The following is a 19,593-nucleotide window of genomic DNA, read 5'->3' as shown; positions in this document are numbered from 1 at the left end:
CCAGTGTGTTTCTTGCAGTTGGCATAGATGATATTTGTTGTACCCCGTGTACACCAGCCGCTCTTCTGCCAGGTTGGTGTCTCAGTGCTGGCACATAGAAAACCATTTCCGGAGGATGGCGTCCCTACAGAGACATTCCTTCCCTCTGCCCCTCTGCCTTCTGCTGCAGGCACAGGGAGGGAGGGGGGCAGGCGGTCCTATTGCTGAGAGAGGTGAGCTTTAGGAAGAAGAACTCTGCTGTAGTTTTGGTCACAGCGGGACTTGGGTTCAGAAGCAAGTCCCTTGTTCCAAATCCTCTGAGTTGGCATTTGGACTTCCCAGGTGCATGGCTTTACCACCCTCCGCCTCGGCCTGCCAGAGTGGGAGGGGGCTTGAGGATGGGAGCGGGGGGGCAGAGAGTGTCTGCAGCTTCACGGTCCAACTCTGAAGTATTAAGAAAGCTCCCATGATTCCATAAGCTTATAGGTTTTAAAATAAGGTTTATCACCACAAATTTAAGGTTTAGATTCAGTTGTCCGCTTAACTCAACATGCAATTACAGTATGTGTAATTTTATTCAAGTACACTTTAATGATTTGATGCTTTAAGTCCCCCTCTGATGAAAATCATGTTTTTTGAGTTTTTAACATGTATGTGGGACATTTTTCTTATGAAAGACAACAAATGTAACAAATGGAAATTATTTTGTTTCCATTGTAAATCAATGAAAGTTCGCTCCACGAAGCTCTTCACTTCTTGATCCGTCTCAAAACGATACCGCTGGACATTTTTATGTAGCAGCGGTGAAGATTTCCGCTAGTAAATCACAGAAAGGGGGTTAGGGGCGGGGCTACTCAGCTCAGCTCCAAAAGCCACGCCCCCTAGGAGGAAATAAAAAAAAAAGAGGCTTCAACATGAAGAATGACTTTTAAGACATTTAGGTTGTGGGATTTTGGTTAAAAATGTCATAATCATAATTAAAACACTACTGAGAATGTTTTTTTTATTTAAGAAATAAGAAGTCTTTCTGGATTTTAGGAAAATGGAGTAAGAAAGCTGTAAAAAAAACGTATTCATGAAGACAAAGTCATATTCATAAATACAAAATTGGGCACAAATAAATGTTTTTTGTAAAAAAAAAAAAACATGAATACAACATTTAAACGCTTAACACGACTATTTATAATATAACTTTTCTTTGTCTTGAATAAGAATTTCTCCTGTTAAGAAACTGGATCACAAGGATGTACATCGAGTTTGTCTTTTTGAATACATTTTTTCTTAATGAATACGTTTCTTTTTGACAGCTATCTTACTCCGTACAGAAAAAAATGTAACAGTTTTTTCAGTCCCCTGTAGGAGATTTGTGTGTTTGCGTTTTAGCCATTAGCCTATACCTTCAGGTTCACAGGAAAATCTTTCTGCAAAGAGCCCGTATGAGTCAAAACACAAACAAAAGTCGTGTTTGAACAAAGATAGATTAGAAGTGGTGCTTTTGTTTCAAGTGGTCACAAACTTTAATTCCGTTCCTTGCTTTGGTTTTTCAATCTGCTCCAATAGCGGAGAGGGTTTGGCAGAGAAAGCATGGGAGTGCAAAATGTCCACACCACAATGTTCACATCATTGCTCCTGTGAGACGTTTAACTGCAGTTTATGTGGTTTTCTCTCCAGCTGCACTCTCATGAAGGCTTACCCTCATATGCACTGGCTAAGTCTTCATTTTGAGGACACAGAAATGGTGAAATTTACTTGCTCTTATTTTAGGTCGGGGTGTGTCTGGGTACGAGTTCCAGGTGTTTTATCGCAGCCTAGGTCTTTAACCCTTTGATTTACTGTAGCCTCTGAACCGTTGACACGATCAACGTAATTCCAGTAGATTCTGAAGGAGAAAAACGGCTCGTATGAGGCGCTTTTCTCCTTCAGAATCTTCTGGAATTACGTCGATCGTGCAAACGGCTGAAAAGCTACACAAGAAATAAGTAACAACAACCTGAGAGAATTAAACCCAATTTCTTTTCGGTGGATCACAGAGTTCAGCTGAACAAACAGGTGGCTCATCTGAAAGTCTTACCTCATCAGAATTAAGTGCTTCACTGTTTCTTTTTGCTAAAAGTGCATTTATTCATCCCCGGCTCGTCTTCATTTGCTCTCCTCCTCCTCCTCCCCCATCGTCTCCCCTTCTCCTGCTGGCATGTGTGCAGCGTTGGAGTGGCTTGTTGTCTGTGCAGTGTTAAATATTAATTGGGAATCAGTGGAGGACTTGTCTGCTAAATGATAGAACAGAAGGGCCCAGGCTTGCCTCAGGCAGCCTGCAGGCACCTTTCTTCTTTCATTTACCTGCGGGTCTGTGCACCAGCACTTCCTCGGGTCTGACAGGCCTGCCCAAGCGCCTCCAGCCTCCCCTCATATCTCCTGTTCTCCCTTCCTTTTTCCTCCTCCTCCTCCTCTCTGCACTGATTCCTTCTCTTATCTCTGTGTGCACTTGCTATCTTTACCTCTGGGGGCTTTTAGTCCAAAACTGTGTGTTGTTGCCGTGTCCGTTTGAGTTTGTGCGCGGCTGTGAGCTTCTGGCTCTTAGCGTTACATGTAACCCTTTGAGAGAACAGTATCACAGCATGGCATACTCTCTTAAAGACAGGACAAAGAGAGCCTGACATAAATCTTTCAGCTCAGGTTTTTTTCTTTCTTTTTTTTGCCCCTCGGCTTTGTGTTGCTTTGTGTCTCATTGCCAAATGTTTTATTTTATTTAAATGACCTCACAGTTTGCGCGTCTTTCTTCTGCGATTCCTGCTCCGTTCACCCTTTTTATGTGCAGACGTGTAAACAACTGGCACCAACAGCTTCTTTGTCACTTGCTGCAACTTGCGGTTCACCCCTTTGGATGAAGTTAATTAAGCTGCAGAAGCTTGTTTTAGAAACCAGGCGGCTCTTTGCTGTTTTTTTTTTTTTTGCTCCCTGACAAGGTTTGCTTACTATCTGCTGGTCAGTGGCAGGTGTAAATAGACGGAAGGAGCAGAGCGGGCAGCAGTGATATAAATGGAGAGGAGGAGGTGGGGTTGACTTTGATGCCACAGGAATGAGTTCACAGGCTCATGAGCACAGGCCTAATCGCACATGACAATATCGGCTGGTGTGCCAGTCGCAACGCATAACTACTCCGCTGCTTGTGCTGACTCGAGGTATTTGCTGATAAAGCTCTACTTTCTAGACCGTGCTGTATGCACAATGAGGGTGGCCCAGGCAGGCTTGGGGGCTGGCTCATCACAAACAGCCCACAAACCAGGGGGCTATACCTCCCCCCCTCACCATAAAGCCCCCCCGGCACGACTCGGAAAATTTGTGATGAATATTTTTGCCATTTATTATCTATGACACTGCCCACCCAGAGCCATACATTATTAGTGGTGGAAAGCGCCTGTTGCTCTACATAATGAGGTCATTTGAAATATTTAGAGTTCCTGCGCTTTTTTGTTTACTGTCATGATAATGAACACAAAGCTCTCTCTTTGTGTTTTTTAAAGCGAGGTAAACATGTTGTCCCAGTTTCTGTTTGTTTGATGCACGGGTGTCCTATAAAAGGCCTGACACGGCTGCTGCTGGCCTGCATTCCTCTGTGGCTCACAGAGGACGTAAACTGCCTACTGGTTTAGTGTCTGCCAGATCCTGAGCAGATCATCGGTCATAAACACCATTACCAGTGTTCTTCTCGGTCTAATTTCCTTTCAAGGCCAACATTTCTTGCGCTGAATATAAAAGACCAAGATGTCAGCCTAAATATGTCTCCCTCCTTTTGTTTCACTAGAAGTTTGAAAATGTCAGCGTTGATCATAATTTTTTAATTCCCTTGACAGGCTGGGGGTCTCCTCTGATGTTGCCAGTGGTGTTAATGGGGCAGGAATGCGGGACGAGTGCTTTCCCACGCTGTTGATTTTCTCCTGCCGGTTGAGATGAGGCTGCTGGCCGGCGCGGCCCTGCTAATGCAGCTCGAGTGCAGATAAATGGAAAGTGACACTTGTGTGTGTAGAATGGTATTTGTGGTGACGCTTTGACTACAGATAATAAAGTGTTCGCCCTGAGGTGATTTTGCCCGGCAAGCACCCCAGATGAAACTCACTTACTCAGTGAGGGAGACAGAAGAGACAGGGAGAGGGGATGAAAAGACAGAAGGAGGTGAAGCCAGTGAAGAACACAAAAGGAATACAGTGAGGAGCTGAAGAGGATAAAAAAAAGAGAGTAGCAGCATGAAGAGACGAATGCACGGGGAGACTGAGCCGTCTTTCATTTCAATCTTTTATGTGGCAAGGGGAGTGCATGTTTTAAAGTGGGAGACGTATAAACACACACACATACACACACACAAAACGTCAAACTCCCAGATTGGGCTTTATGCTGAATCAATAAAAATAGCTTTTTTTAACCTCTCTTACTTGCAGCACACAGTTTGGAAGATGATAAACTCTTACTGACGTTATTTAAAGACCCACTCCACAAAAAAAACGTTTTTTAACCATTTTTCTTATGATGGAGGACATATATAAAGAAAATTATAATTAAAACTGAATTTATTTTATTCAAATCATTGTAAATCAGGACAAAAATTGCCATTTGAAAAAGCTTGTTTGATACAAACACCAATCGGCAGGTCACAGGCTCCCTGCTCTGCTCCATTCCCATACATCTACTTGTAGGCCATTAACATCGTTTTCCTCATCCGAGATGGGTTCTGGCTCAAATCTGTTAGCTGTTGTTGTGCTGCTAATATTAGGTTGGGGTTGTAAATGGCTGTAAGCTAGTGGGAGGGGGTGTAAACAAAGGGATGATGGGAAATTCGTGCTTACTTGGCACCAACAGACAGGCAAATTTCTGATGAACTCCCACAGCTCTTCAGAAACTTTAAGTCCTAGAAAACGTCTTTTGATTTTGTCTTAAAAGCAGCAAAATCATAATTAAAAGACCACTGGGGACACTTTCACAATTGATCAAAAGATGATTGGAGTGGGACTTTAAGGATATGAAGAATCGCCTTTAAGACACTTAGTTTTAATGGAGACGAGGATGTGTGTGTGCATCTCTATAAGGGCGTGCGCGTTTCCTTGGCCATATGTACAAAGGAGTCCTTCAGGATCAATCGGTTCTCAGTAATTTCCCCCACAGCCCATAAAAGCCAGGTCTGTCTGGAAGGAGCATGAGGCTGCTACATCAAACAAGCTAATTAATTTTCAATGCTAATTCTGTAACATCTGGCTTTGGAGATAAATTCTTACAGGAAAATGTAAACATGGCAGCACCCTGGTGGTGTAAAATTTTACATTTTGGGTTAAAAACCTGTATAAAAGAAACCTAATTAGTGGTTTGATTGGACAAGTTGTCTCGTTACTCGCATATGTAAGAGCTAAAGTGAAATTGGGGATCATGGTTTTTTTTTTTTTTGCTCCCATGCTGTTATCTGTACCTATGGGCCTTATCTCTGTCTCAGTGTACTCTATTAAATGCACACGTGTACCGCTTCACTGCAGGCCAGCTAAATGACCTCGGCTGCAGGGTGTGTATGTGTGTGTGAGGAAGTAGCCCAAATTTGGCTCTCAGCTCAGTCGTCCTTCCATCTGCTTGTGCAGAAAATAGACAGATTAAATCTGGGATGAGATTGGCTTTGATGAAATGAAAGATTAGATTTGGGAGTTTTGTCCAAGTTTCCCTCTAAATCTATTTTAATGATCAAATCCATTTTTGAAGCCGTGCCATATCTGCTTGCCTGTGAAGGATCAGTGTGCAGATTGCTTTAACGTTCTCATTATCCTCTTTGCTATTTGTGGAACATGTTGGCAGGTTAAAAGCCTGCCGTGTGAGGCATTATGGCACCCCCTGTTGAAAAGTGATGCCCAAAATACTCCTTTTATTTTGACTACATAGTGATTTATTGGTTAAAAGTTTTAATGTAATTTGGTACCATCCCCCCTCATAAAAAAGTATTTAAAGACCCACTCCAATGAAAATTGTGTTTTTGGTGTTTTTAACATGTTCTTGCAGCATTTTCAAATGGTGGAGGACACATATTAAGTATTTCTTTATTCAAAATTTGGAATATACAAAAAAATGTAATTGGCGTGCATTCCCTTGCAGACGAAAAGATCTATGTACGTCTTTGTTTTCCTCATCTGAGCTGGAATCTGGCTCAAAACTGTACAACTCCATAGCTCTGACATTGCTCGCCATTTTTGTTGCACCGCTAAAGTTAGGTTGGGGTTGTGAATGGCTGTAAGCTACCAGGAGAGAGTGTAGACTTAGGGATGATGGGAATTGAGAGCAGGCATACTCCATCCACAACTCAAAGGCAAATTTCTGCCACTATCTCCTTGAAAACGACATGTTTTTTGATTTGGGCTAAACAACAGCATAATTATAATTTAAGGGCCACTTGGAACGCTTTTAGAATCGATCAAAAGATGATTGGAGTGGGACTTTAATGAAAGTTTGTTGCTAAACAGATTTTCCTCTGAAGGTCATATTAAAATGTAAAATACTGTGAATAGTTCTGATGAAGATGTGTGAAGAGCGAGTCTCTCTTTTTTTTCTTTCAGTGTGCATTTGTTTGATAACTATGATGACACAAGCACCCGCTGAATTCAGACGTCTCTATCCTCAGAGAAATCACTGCAGTTTGATTTTATCTTTGTAATTATAGATAGCAAAGGCCTGACAAATAATTGCCTTGATTATTTTTTTTCTGTGTTGTTGCACAGAAAATGAACCTTGAGATGAACAGAGGGAGATAAATGCTCCTAAAAATGGCTTTTTCTGATATCAAGCAAGCAGCAGGGTTTCCTTCCCCCTCGTGCGCACTTGAATTGATTAGTACTTTGGTTGAGGGCATATTCAACATGTCTGCCCCCTGCAAGGCTGCTCTACCCTGTTGATCACTGGCTCATACATGTGCTTCCTCGGCTCCCTCTCTCCTCAGGAAGCTCCTGTGGGGCACCGAGGCTTTGATTGACTGGCGGCTGAGTCCACAGGACGCCACTATTATTATCATCTCTACCTCGGCAGAGGGGCGGGGGTCTATGTCCAGGGGGTCTGGCCGACAGCCCCCGCTTTGTGTGCCCAATAGTCAATTAGAGGCAGCGCACTGCCGGAGACGAGTGGGATGCAGGGTTAATTGCAGAGGACCAAACAGCTGGCTCTATCAGGGCCCATTGTGTTTGCAGCAGTTGTCACGGCAATCCAGGCCTGGCTGTAATCGCTGACTAATCAGCCCTGTGCCAGATGACACCTCCATTAGCACAAGGCAGGTATTGTTCAGGACGCGAAGCTGCTTCTGGTTTCCCCACGCCTGCCCATCGCTTTACAGCCGGCTAATGGAGGCGGGGAGAGGCTGTCATAGACCCAAATCCTATCTGCTGAGGGTTGAGAAATAGCCACAGGGCCAAAGGTTCCTCCAAGGAACAAAGCTGTGCAGTCAGCCTTGCCATGACATGTCAAACTTTTTTAAAGTTGAGAGATTCTGCGGTGAAGACTTGGGATACTACTTCAGCCAGTAAATGTTGATTTCAATACAAAGAGGTGAAGGAAAAACTCTCCTTTGGTGGTGGAATGTGGTGGGAAACTGCAACATCCTGCTGGTCCAAAACAAACTCCACACTTCGATGCTTACATGTTTCATGCAATGCTTTGATTTTTTAAGTAGTTGCACTTATTAGAGAAGGCTTTTACTCTGCAAAAAAGGTATTTTTAGGGAGAAATGGCTCCTAGTTAGAGCTACTCCTGTTCTTTGTCCTATAACCTCATTACAGAGAGCTCTGCTTTGTTTAGCCCCGGTTAATGTGCATTACATGCTTGTTCTGTAAAAACTTAAACGCAGAACAACCATACAGTCCTTTCCCTTCATTTTAACAAGCCCGGATCTGGTCAGGGGGGATCAAGGCATGTGATGCATAGAAAAAAAAAAAAAATGGAGGAGGCTTTCTCACGTTTTGGAGTGTCTCCTCTAATAATAAGTAGAAGCTTCTCCAACCTGTACATAATTTTCGAATGCTAATAAATGGGAGCAAGGCCATTTCTGGCGTTTCTTTCCATATTTTTCCACTCTTCTTATTCATTTAAACCTCTAATTAAAATGCAAAGCATTCTCATGGTCCTCTGGATTTGGTGCTGCACACTCTCACGCAGCGTTTGACTCCCAATCTCCTTTTTTTAGCACCCCTTTACCCCCCCACATTACCTAACTCTCTGCTCTCACACTCTGTCTGCTTTTGCTTCCCGTGATCAACACAATTTGACCTCTCACTTGGAAGAAGTGCACGAATTTAATGGATTTTTTACAGTCTAATCTAACCAGTTCTCTCTTTATTGCTGTTTTGTACCCAGTGGACCTCGACTTTACCAGGCCTCCCCCCCTTCCACTGCTTCTTCCACCCTAACACCAAGAAAATTAGTTCATCAGAATTCAAAATGCACTGCTGGCTAATTAAAGGAGTGTTAATTGAGTGTTCAGAACTGGGTACCCCCTTCGCTAAATGCACACAGATGAACACATACGCTCATACTCACAAGCACACATATGCAATCACAGTGACAGCGCCCGGCACACCAAGGACGTTACGCTTGGGGACTTTCGTGCCAATCAAAATTGTAGAGAAAAGAGAGTGCCCATCATCCAACTAAAATGGGATTTCTAGATCATATCTTGGCCTGTTGCAGCCTGGGCCAGCTCTGCGCTGCCATGTTATCCAATCCCTGCCATCCTATCTGTGTCTGACCGCTGGAGAGTGTAACACTGCGCAGATAGCCTCTTTCGCTGCGTTCATCGTGCTAATGAGGGGTGGCATTTAGAGATGTGCTACTCTGACACATGGGCATTGTGTGCCAGGCACTGGGTGATTAGGGACGAAGGTCAGCCCATTAATTGCCTCCCTGCCATCTTCGCTCCCTGGTGCATGATCTCTCAGAACTAGTGCATGTGTTTGCCCGGGCTTTTATCTAATCTCCAATGGAGTTAAATCGTGTGCTTTGTTTGTTTGCATTCCTTTCAAGTTTACTTTATTTATTTCTAAACTTATTATAGGAGCAAGGCTTGCCCAGGTTTTCCTGCTAATTTACTGTAAGCTGTTTCATGTTTTGTGAGAGCACATAGCCTCCTGCTCTCAGGAAGGGGAAAAGCATATTCTTCCATCCCCAGGGGAAATAATTAATCCTTACAAGGCTGTCGCATGTTGAAATGAAGCGAGTGTGAAGCATTTAGCCCAGGAGGCATTGCAGGCTGTCGCCCGCACAGGCACCTGTTGTTGTCCCTGCCCTACATTTCATGAGAGAGCGCTGAGCAGAGGATAACAACATGCTCCACTGATGGCAAATGAGACACACAGCTACAGATGCAGACATGTGTGTGTGTGCGTATGCACATCTCCACTTTTTTCCATTTTCATGCATTATGTTTGCATGCACGACCACGCCAGCGAGTGTGCACAGGTGCAGGAAACCCCCCCTACCTTATGAGGACTCACAAATGCTGCCTGCCTTGGAGGGTGTTTATCAGCCAGCACCATCTGTATGCTGCTGCTTATTGCTATGATCTACTGCAGCCTAAACCAATAAGTCACAGTGCCAGCCTAAAAGCAGACTCTCTCCTTTAACCTCCATGTCCTCACTTATAGACTTAGTGATCTGGAAGAGAGAGATGTGGAGGCTCTGCACATCAAACACAGACTCCATAGCTGCTTCTGTATGAGAGTCAAATGTGCTCTAGTTTGTGGCTATACTTACTGTAATCAACTTTGCTGTAAAATTTATACCATGGAACTTTTTAAAGAGGAAGCGGGAATCAGAAGCATCCAGATGCTCATTTGCCTCCTCCTCCTCCTCTTCTTCCTTTATGCCTGTGGGTTCTAATAACCGGAAGCCTTTGTGGGGCTGAGATGGGTTTTGTAGGCCTGAAAGGCCTCTAATCCCTGTGGCCTGTGAAGTGTGAAGCCCTTTGATGCCAGGTTGGTGTGCCAAAGGCTCTGCCTATTGACAAACAAGGGCCAAGCTGGGAAAAGACGAGGGGAGAAGGCTGTCTCTTCTCTTTCAGAAGAAACGCAAGCTCAGGCATGGAAAATATGGAGGCAGCCAGTGAGAAGGAATAGAATTAGCCACCCTTTAATGAATTTCCTGGCTGTTTTTTATAGAGTTCTTTCCCCTCATGTGGCAGTAATTAGGTGGAATGACGGGCATATTGCAGCTGGGGTTTTGTAGGGGCGGCAGGGCACAGGCCCTTGATTTGCCTGAAAGCCAAGTATCTTTCCTCATTTAGACCATGTGGTGATCAAAGATGTTTTTTCCTCCCTATTTTTTTTTGCCCTCATGTAAAGAAGATCAGAAAAAATGCTGCCATTCCATTTGCATGTGGACCAGCAATGTGCTTTGAAATAAGCATGTTTTCTCTTCTGAGCAAATGAAATAAGTCTTCTGTCAGTTTTCCAGAGCAAGTCAGAACATCAAAGAAAACGGCACTGCTGTCTCCAGGGAAGCAGGCTTTTGCCTCAGTGAGGCTGGTTTAAACCTCAGATATGCTGGCCTGGCACACTCTTACCAACCCATTAGGACGACACCAACTCTGACTGAAGTCATTGATGCAAGTGTATCAAACTTAAAACGGAATTTGAAATATCTGATTCGAAAAGTGTCGACTGGACGTGACCTGACCTGAACTGACCCGACTAAGTTAGTCTATTTTTAAATTTGGAGATCCTCTATAAGTCAATAATTGTGAATTTCAGAAGTTAAGATAAATTCTCAATCAGAAAAGGTTTCAGCTGAAGTCTGTTACCTGCTGATAATTCCTGACCAGATAGCCATTTTTTGCTTATTTTGTTAGCTTTCACATCAAAAATGTAATTTTTGTGAAGAGGTTGCAAGTCATTTGTGACAGCTGATGTATTGCTTGTAAATTGAGTTCTTTCCCCCAGCCCCCTGCGCTTTTTGTTACACTGAGCTAAGTAGCCATGAAATTGCATGAATAATGTCGTTTAAATCCAATCTCACCACGGCCCCTCACCTCTATGCCCTGCCCCCAAACAATGACACATGATGGAGGTTTTCAAAAATGGCATTTTTCCTGTTTGCCATCTCAACTTACAATGCCCAAATGTTGGTTGGCTGAGCAAGGGTCGCCGCCGGTCTTGCTCGCCATCTTGACTGTTGGATTGATTTTTCAAACTTTAGAGGAAAACCTAACCCTACTCAGGCACATATTTAGGACTGATTTCTCTTTTTTGTTTTTTAATTCACATATTTTAAGCACAAATTAAAATATTTTGTTGTCATTTTAATCCAAACTAATAACTTTTTGTTGTTTATTTTGGGATGAATATTACGTTTTTTCAGCCTTATTACTTATTTAAATTTAGATTTTAGTTTTATCCTGACCAGGTTAGCTAAAAGCGGCTCTCAAGCATTTTTTATGGGCTATGTTCTGATGGGCTCACCTTAACCAGGCTAGTAATTCCCCATTGACATTTAATTGGTTTTTGCGAGGGCTTCTCTTCTCTCACACTCCTGGACTGAATAAATGTAGAAATTCTGTGGCCAAGGGTAAGACCCAGTAAGTGATACCACTTATAAATCTCAAATGTGCCACTGCAATTAAACAAGCTTTTATCCCCTCCCCTCCATCCCTTCTTGCCTGGTATCCAAGGCTAACCCAATTCACTGCTAAAGAGAGTCCGAATTAATTTCACAATGCACTGATTTAACAGCGCCTAAGGTACCAGGCTTTGACAGAATGAGTTTTTAAAAAGATTCATTTGTCTAGGGATGCAAATCCACAGGAGGGTGTGAAAATGAGATGGAAAGAAAGCTCAAATGGAGGAGGGGAGTGATGGAACATATATGAATACCAGTCCTGGTTTAGAGCTCTCATCTCCTCTTTGAGCTGTGTTTAGGGTTCTACATATGGGTTTTATTTAAATTAATCCTTTCGGGTCCCCTTCGTCATGTTCCTAAATGTATGAATTTAGATTAATCAACTGTTTAGCCACCGTCATCTATATTTGCTTTAGTTAGATCAAGTCTTGTGTGTTTCTGAAGATAAGATTATTTCCTGATCAAATAAAAGACAGTTATTTGCCTGATTACCAAAACAATTAGTCAATGTTAGTCCTTGGTGACATGTAGCTTTGACATCTATAATAGGGCTGGGTTGACAACATCGATGAATCGATCTAACCTTAATAGATCAATAATCAATCTGTAAAAGTAGAGATTGATTTAATGCAAAATACTTACGTTTGCTAGCTTGATGCTAAGGTATAATGGGATTTCCCATAGGACGGCTAATGCTAACGCTTAGTCAACCTAAACAAACATTGCTGACTAAATTAACATCTTTGTATTCTTACAGGCAGGAATTTTCCAAACTTTTTAAGGAAATATTTTTTAAAGTAACAATTTGTGGTGTAAAACACATTTTTTTGCTCATACTTTCTTCTACTTCTGGAAAAAGGTGTAATGCTATAGCAGTCCGCTTCTTTCATGTTCCTATTAATGAAGCTTCTGATCTCCAGAGAAGTTCTAGGTTTAAAAAAAAATCAAGATTAAAAACAAATCTTTTTGTCTGTTTGTCTTGCAGGTGACCTATCAGTGCCCACACATTCCCCGCGATACCCAACTGCAGCAGAACTTGATGCTTATGCTCAGAAGACAGCCAACAACCCCCTTTCTATCAAGATCTTCCCCACCAACATCAGGGTTCCCCAGCACAAGCACCTTAACCGGACTGTGAATGGATATGACACCACAGGCCAGCGCTACAGCCCCTACCCACATCTCCACACGGGGGGCTTCCAGGGTCTCCTTGCAATTGCCAAGGCCTCTTCTTCATCATCTTCGTCATCTGGATCCACGTATGTCTCTTCAAAAGGTGTTCTCAAGAACTCAGAGGGCCGACGGACTAAGCTTTCTCCAGCCCACATAGCTGTTGCTCCTTATCCACCCCCTAGCAGTAGCACTTTAGCTGGTGGTCACAGCCAAATGGTGTACCACAACGGGTCCTCAAAGCCTCCAGAAGGCCCTGGACTGTCGATTCCCCCCAACGTCACTGTAGCTGGCTCAGTGATTCCAGTAACGGGGGGGCGGGGCCTGGCCCTGCCCGCACAGTCGAACCTCCCCTCCATCCAGAGCATCATCTATCAGATTAACCAGCATTGCCAGGCCCAGGCTCTGCAGCAGGTGTGTCAGGGGGCTGCCACTGCAACCACAAACGCCAGCCCGTCAAAGCAGGGCGCGACTATCATGGGTGTCTCTTCTAGCTCCTCGAGTGGAGGCTATGTGGTTGGCATGGCCCCCCAGGCTAACATGGTGTACCCGGGGCCAGGGATGCCGGCCCAAACGGCAGAAGCAATGAAGACCAATGTGTACACAGATGGTATGGACTACATCTTATGGCAGAAGCAACAGCAGCAGCAGCAGCAACAACAACAGGCTGTGCTCCGCATGTACAGTGGAGGGAGTGGAGGAGGGGGTGCCATCAGCAAGTCCCCAGAAACCTGTGTGGCAGGTGGAGGGATTATGGCAGCCCAGGTGTCCTCATCCTCATCCAGACCTTACCATCTAACAGCCAGCGCCAGTGGGGGAGGGGGGCTGGAAAAAGTCAGCTCCTCCCCTTTGAACTGCGTGGGCATGCATGGGAATTTTTCCGTGGGTCAGTACTTTGCGCCCCCTTGGAACAGTGTGCTGGTGACGCCCGACAGTGACTGCTACAACCCGCAGGAGCTTTTGGGCACTTCCACAGGAGGGCCCTCCACGGGCCACAGAGAAATGGGCTACCCTCTCCACCATCACCACTACCACCACCACCACCACCCTGCCATAGACAGCGGGGGAGGCCTGTGCTGCAGCCTGCCCAGCAAGAGCTTGTGCAACACATCAGTGCTGAGCAGCAGCTTGCAGTCTCTGGAGTACCTGATCAACGACATCCACCCACCCTGCATCAAGGAGCAAATGCTTGGCAAAGGCTACGAGACTGTGTCAGTGCCTCGTCTGTTAGACCACCAGCATGCACACATTCGCCTCCCTGTTTACAGATAGAGGGAAAAAGCTGAAGGAGAAGAAGGATCAAGAGTTGTGAATTTATGAAATAATTCAGATTTAAAGAACAGACATGTATTTGGGTTACAGAATAGATGCGAGTGCCACTGCTGTAAGTAGTGCAGGAGATGAGAGAGAAGCTGTTGCTGTGCTGTGTGACCCTAGAATCGATGGTTTCGAGGCAGGCGGTGGGAATCCTGTACACAAAGGGTAGTAGTTGTTGCCTGGAAGGAAAAGGGATTTGAACATTCTCCTGATGTTCCAAGTGTGTGGTTTGCCAATAGGATTTTATGGATTGATTTATTTGATTTTCTCTCATTTTTTTGGTTGTTTTTCCCGCTTAAACTTTGATTTGTCTTTTTTTCAGATAGCTTGACATGAAGTGCAAATGCCACTTGTATTCCGCTTCCAGTACTACGGTTGAAGCTACTGTGTAGGTTGTCACTGAAATGGTCTAAAAAAGGGCCAAAGTTGAGGGCTGCTCTTGAAATCCAAAACTCTGTACATGTGTACATGTACAGAATGTACTGGCAAGCAAGGAGAAGGAGATGATCACGAGTACTTTGGTGTTTTGAAAAAGGATCATGAGGTTGACTTTAAAAGAATAGTACAATATTAGTAATTGTTGCTGTTATAATTGATACGTTAATTGCACTGCTTGAATTTTGTTAACTTTGAAGTTTGGAATTGGATAGTTTGGAAATGATATATTTAAGAAACTTGAAAAACTTGAACCTATTTTTTGTTTGAAATATTTGTAGGTATATACTATGTATTGGCTGCTATGGGGAAAAGTATCTCAAATGTGTTTTTTTTTTCCTTCAGTTTAATTATTTTCCACTTTTTTTTAAACTTAATTTAATAATTTCTCTTCAAGCTGATGTGCAGTCTCTAATGTCCCGGCGTGAGGCAAAGCTGCTGCTTCGGTTCAGTAAGAACCTGTCTGGAGAGCTCCTTTTTTTTCCTAACCAACACTGGAATCTACAATAAATCTTGAAATGCTTATTTAAAAAGAAAATGTTGCAAAAAAAAATTAAAAAAGAAAGAAAAAAAATGTTACAATGAAGAATGTGATTGGGAGGTTATCATTATAACCTTACATGTATGGTAATCAGCGTGTGGGGCTGAATGCATGTGAGTGTGCGTGCTTTTTCTAATTGTGTTCTCCAAAATCCTCAGACTTTTTTTTTCTTTTTCATCGTTTCATCACAAGATTTTTACCACTAAGACTGACAGACTGATTCCCCAAGTCTATGGACATTACTACAGAGTAATGTCCATAGATTTGCTTGCAATGTTCTTTTATTGGAGGCTTTCAAGTTTCCGTAGAGACTGAATTCTCCTATGACTCTGATATTGCTGTAGTTACAGCACTGCAGGCGTTTCTTTTGACCGAAAGTGACAAAAAAATAACAACAAAAAACAAATTAGAGCATATTTTTTGGGGTGCTGTCCACCTCTGTTCTTACAAACAAAAATGAAATGAAAACAATCACGCTCCGTCCTGCGGCATCAAATGAAACGAGACCAAACTCACTGCTTTTTGCCTCTGCAGCCCTGGGTTGTTATGTGTTTAGCCCAGGCCAGTTATGACTTGATGAATCAGAGCAGTGAAATATTTATTATGACTGTGAGATTCCCTTGAATGTACTGCACTTAAATTACTGCAATGTTTTATTGCCTTGTGGGACTCAAGTGAAAGAGAAAAATTGGATCAGTGCAGCAGTCCTCTGGTCTTAAATTAGCATTTCTTTTGTCAGTCAAATTTCAGTGGTAAATTCAATTTATTAACTGGAGAGAGGGAGAGAACACGAGCTTTGTTGTCGGGAAATGCTGGCATCAGTCGAGATTTATGAAGTGCAATTATTATGACTGTATTAACATTTTTTTCTCTGAGCTACACCAAAAAAAAAATGTAAGCTACAGTTGTCAATACATTCCCAGTGTACTACATCCCCATTTTTTTCTTTTTTGTTTGGTGTTTTATTTTTGGTGTAAAATAAATGTCTTTATTAATACATTCAGAAGCCACATCCTGGCTTGGAAGTCTGTGATTATTTTGTTATTCATCCTTTGGAAGTCAGTGGACGGACGGTTGGGCCTGCATTTATTAATCATTAATAGAGCATGATGGGTAATCATGTCGACATATTTTTACAGTTTATTGATCATCAAGGTAACACTTTGGTCATCCAGCAATAAAGAAGAGATAAATTGCTAGAAAAGGAAATGTTCACACCCATTTGGTCCTTAAACTAGATTTTATTCTTAGAAAAAAAAAAAAAAATCGCAGGAAGATGAAAAAGTCATGTTTCTTTGATCATCTTTACTCCCCAAACAGACAAACCTGCCTTCATCTTATCTGCGAGCCTTAAATTTTGAGCCAATGGCTATATTGTCTTTGAAAGCTGACAGAGATTTCAGACTTAAGAACACCAAGCTCCTCGGCTTAAATTTGCACAGTAAGCTTCTTTAACATTCCAGTGAAATTTCTCATGTTGTTTCAACAGCCTAATGCTTCAGCCACAATCTGATTCCTCTATATTGTCTGTCTCCAAAAAAGAAAAAAAATATTTTGACAGATTTACAGATACATCCCGTCCCTAAATCCCTTCCGTTTGGCTTCTGCGTCCAAGCATTAAACCCTGTCACATGATGTTGAATGTGAAGAGGAGACACTTGACTTGAGGCAGTGTGTCTGGCCTCTCCCACCGGTGGAAGTCTGAGGCACCGAGCCCCTCTGCTAATGGGAATATTGGGTGACGTCTGGCTACTAGACACTTCCAGCAGAGAGAATTCATCCAGTCAAAGGGTTGAAATCAAACCCCCTTCAAATGGCAAAGGGATTCCCATGAGGTACTGAGAGGAAGCTGGCTGTTCTGAGACAAGAAAAAAAAAATCACAATACAACTTGATTGTTTCAAAGAAATATTGCTGACACAGCAAGTTTATGAAAGCCTTTTTTCCCCAGCAAGCCTTGAAACACTGGTTCATTCAACTCATCCTGATCTGGTCCATGGATGCTTAGCCCATATTAGGGAAACCAAACGGCATTTCAAATAGATTTGTGGCTGAGCTGATCGAAGCATGGCTCATTCAGCTGCAGAGGCAGAGTGGCATATGGCATGTCATTATCTAGGCCTGCACTCCCCCTGTCTGGGGCCAACAGGGTTCAGCGGTGCTTAAACAAACTGAAGGTTAGGACTGGCTGGCTGGCGTCGGAGAGAAGGACGGCGGAGTTTGGATGGTGGGGGTGACTGTTGTTAAATCACAGCCTCCATCCGTGGTGTCTCGGAGGGTCTCAAGCGCTGCGGAGTGGCGTCTGGACTCTCAGAGCTGCATTAAAAAGCGAGGCTAAGTTTGATTGAAGGGATTTGTTTTCTGTTAGATTAAACATGCACGCCTCCTGCATGGATATGAGCAATGCGACAAATCTCCATGAAATAAAACACAATGAAAAGAGGAAAAAAATCCTCTCAAGCATCGATAATCAGCATGTTCTTTTAGTGTGTCTGAATCTATAAATTCTTCTTTTTAACTAACTCTTGACTACATAGACAAAGAATTTAAGGCGGTAATCAGACAATGGTAAATCACGCCAACCCCACATGAATGAGGACATTCAAAATCTATAACTTATCTCTTGGGCTACAGGCTGTTATCGACTGTTAACATTTTTTCAAGGGCAGAGAGATGCTCACGAGGATGGCTGGAGGGCAAAGTGGAGAGGAATTGACTAATGCAGGTTGTAAAAATCCCTTAGTAAATCCCAATAAGTCCATGAAGACCTTTACCCGGTGCAAAGGTCTAGTTGCATATCATGCACCTTAAATACTGCTTAATAGGACGGGGAAGAGTCAGGCCGCTCAAAGCGGGGTCAGCTCCTCCGCGCTGTGATCAGAAGGGGACGAGGAGGGAGGGTGAGCAAATAATAAAGACAGCTGCTCACTCTGTAGTCTTGGCACTGCTGCTTTAACCTACACATGGTGGCGGAGTGGGTGAGGGGGCTTCATCCACATCGCTTTGGTCAACCTCACTCATGTCCCCTGGCTGCCCTTGGGCCACTGGGGCTCTCATCTCACAGGTTTTCCCAGCATCCCTCCTTGACATCTAAGGTAGCATAAATTCATGAGACCAGTCCTCTCCATTTGGCTCATACCTAGCAAGAGAATATTTTAATCAATAATTCAGATATTCCTGAGGAGGCTTGTACGGTTAATCCACCGGCTTCCTAGCTGCGTTGCATGACGTTTCTGAGCACAGTTAAAGATTTTTTTTTGTTGCTTCAGTTCATAGGTAAAATTCCTCCCCAGGTGGATCAGTCAGCTGCAAATTATTGTAGCTATTAATATTTATTCAAAATGTCAAGAGGTAAAAAATCAGCAAAATGATTTCATGTTTTTTTTTCTGTTTTTAAAAAGGTGGTGCAGCAGGACGCATGACCAGGAGCTTACAGCGTTATATCTCTAGCGTTTGTATGTTCAGCTGCAAAAGCTTACGGTCTCCACATTTTCATTTGTTTTATGTGCCGGGTATATTACTGAATTCAATCTAAACACAAAAGTCTGGGGATTTTGCTGTTTTTTTTTTTTTTTCTCCTTCTGATTCATTTTACTGTTTGTGAGGCTTTTTGAATGTTTCCATGGACAAACAGGGCTGTTTTTTTCCCAGATGATCTCAAGTGCACCAATGTTGCCAAAGTCTGAGGGTGCTGCAACCTTGAGAAAATAATATATATGGAAATGGGAAAAAAAATCTAAGAAGCATCTTTCTTATTGTTCTCCCTGCAGTGCTGTGTTTAAAAATGGTTTTGTCTCCTCAGGATGAAAAAATGTAAACAATATCCTTGTTTTCTTTTCCCTTTCTTTGAAAATGATAATATATGAGTCTTAACTTTCAAAATAAAAAGTCTGAGTATATTTAAAAAGCTGTAAAATCCTGTAGTGGTGGGGTTTTCAACTTTTGAACGTGCCTACTGCCAAGCATCCCAGTGATTGCTTATCCTCTCCAGTTCTGCAATCTTCCCACATCATCTTTGATTCGCTGAAACTGCCACTGTTCCTCCTCCATCCTAACAATCGCAGTAGTCTGCTTTTTGTTGATCTCAGGACTGAAAATTCTTTTATTTAATGTACATGTTTTCATTTGGCCTCTTATGTACTATTGTTTGACATGAAGAAATAAAGCAGATGACTTCTGGGTCTGCATTTTTCTTTCTTTTAATAAAAAATATTCTTTTTAAGACTGAGACCGCCTTGTAATAAAGATATTAGTCCCAGGAGTCGCTGCATGCATCGCCGCCATATGCTGGCTTTGAAAAATCCTGTTGTTTTCTTGGCCGGTTTCACATTTACAGCATTAGAAGTACAAACAAAGGAACAAAGTGAAATGCACCATTTTCTTAAGAATGATTTTTGCATTTGGCACTTCAGAAAGAAGGCAGTAAATCCAAGCTGCTTAGAAAGTAATAAAAAAATGTCAAAAGCAAATTAATACCCTGGATTTAATAGAAAAGTTTCAGCACAGTTAAACGAACATTTAGCACTTTTCTTTCCT

The 19,593-nt window shown here is 42.8% G+C and overlaps 1 protein-coding gene across 1 annotated transcript in view; it reads left to right on the top strand.

The window, feature by feature from the left end:
- The window catches only part of fam222a (family with sequence similarity 222 member A), a 51,653-nt gene extending 32,412 nt beyond the window's left edge, over positions 1 to 19,241 (top strand). The window contains exon 3 of the mRNA XM_024275813.2: positions 12,581 to 19,241. Coding sequence (XP_024131581.1) covers positions 12,581 to 14,037 — 1,457 coding nt within the window. The 3' untranslated portion in view covers positions 14,038 to 19,241. The remainder of the gene's footprint in view (positions 1 to 12,580) is intronic.
- The last annotated feature ends 352 nt before the right edge of the window (positions 19,242 to 19,593 follow it).

Source organism: Oryzias melastigma, linkage group LG9 (assembly GCF_002922805.2).
Source record: "Oryzias melastigma strain HK-1 linkage group LG9, ASM292280v2, whole genome shotgun sequence".
NCBI lineage: Eukaryota > Metazoa > Chordata > Actinopteri > Beloniformes > Adrianichthyidae > Oryzias > Oryzias melastigma.
Note: the sequence above shows the minus strand (reverse complement) of the source record. Positions and strands in the feature narration are given on the sequence as shown.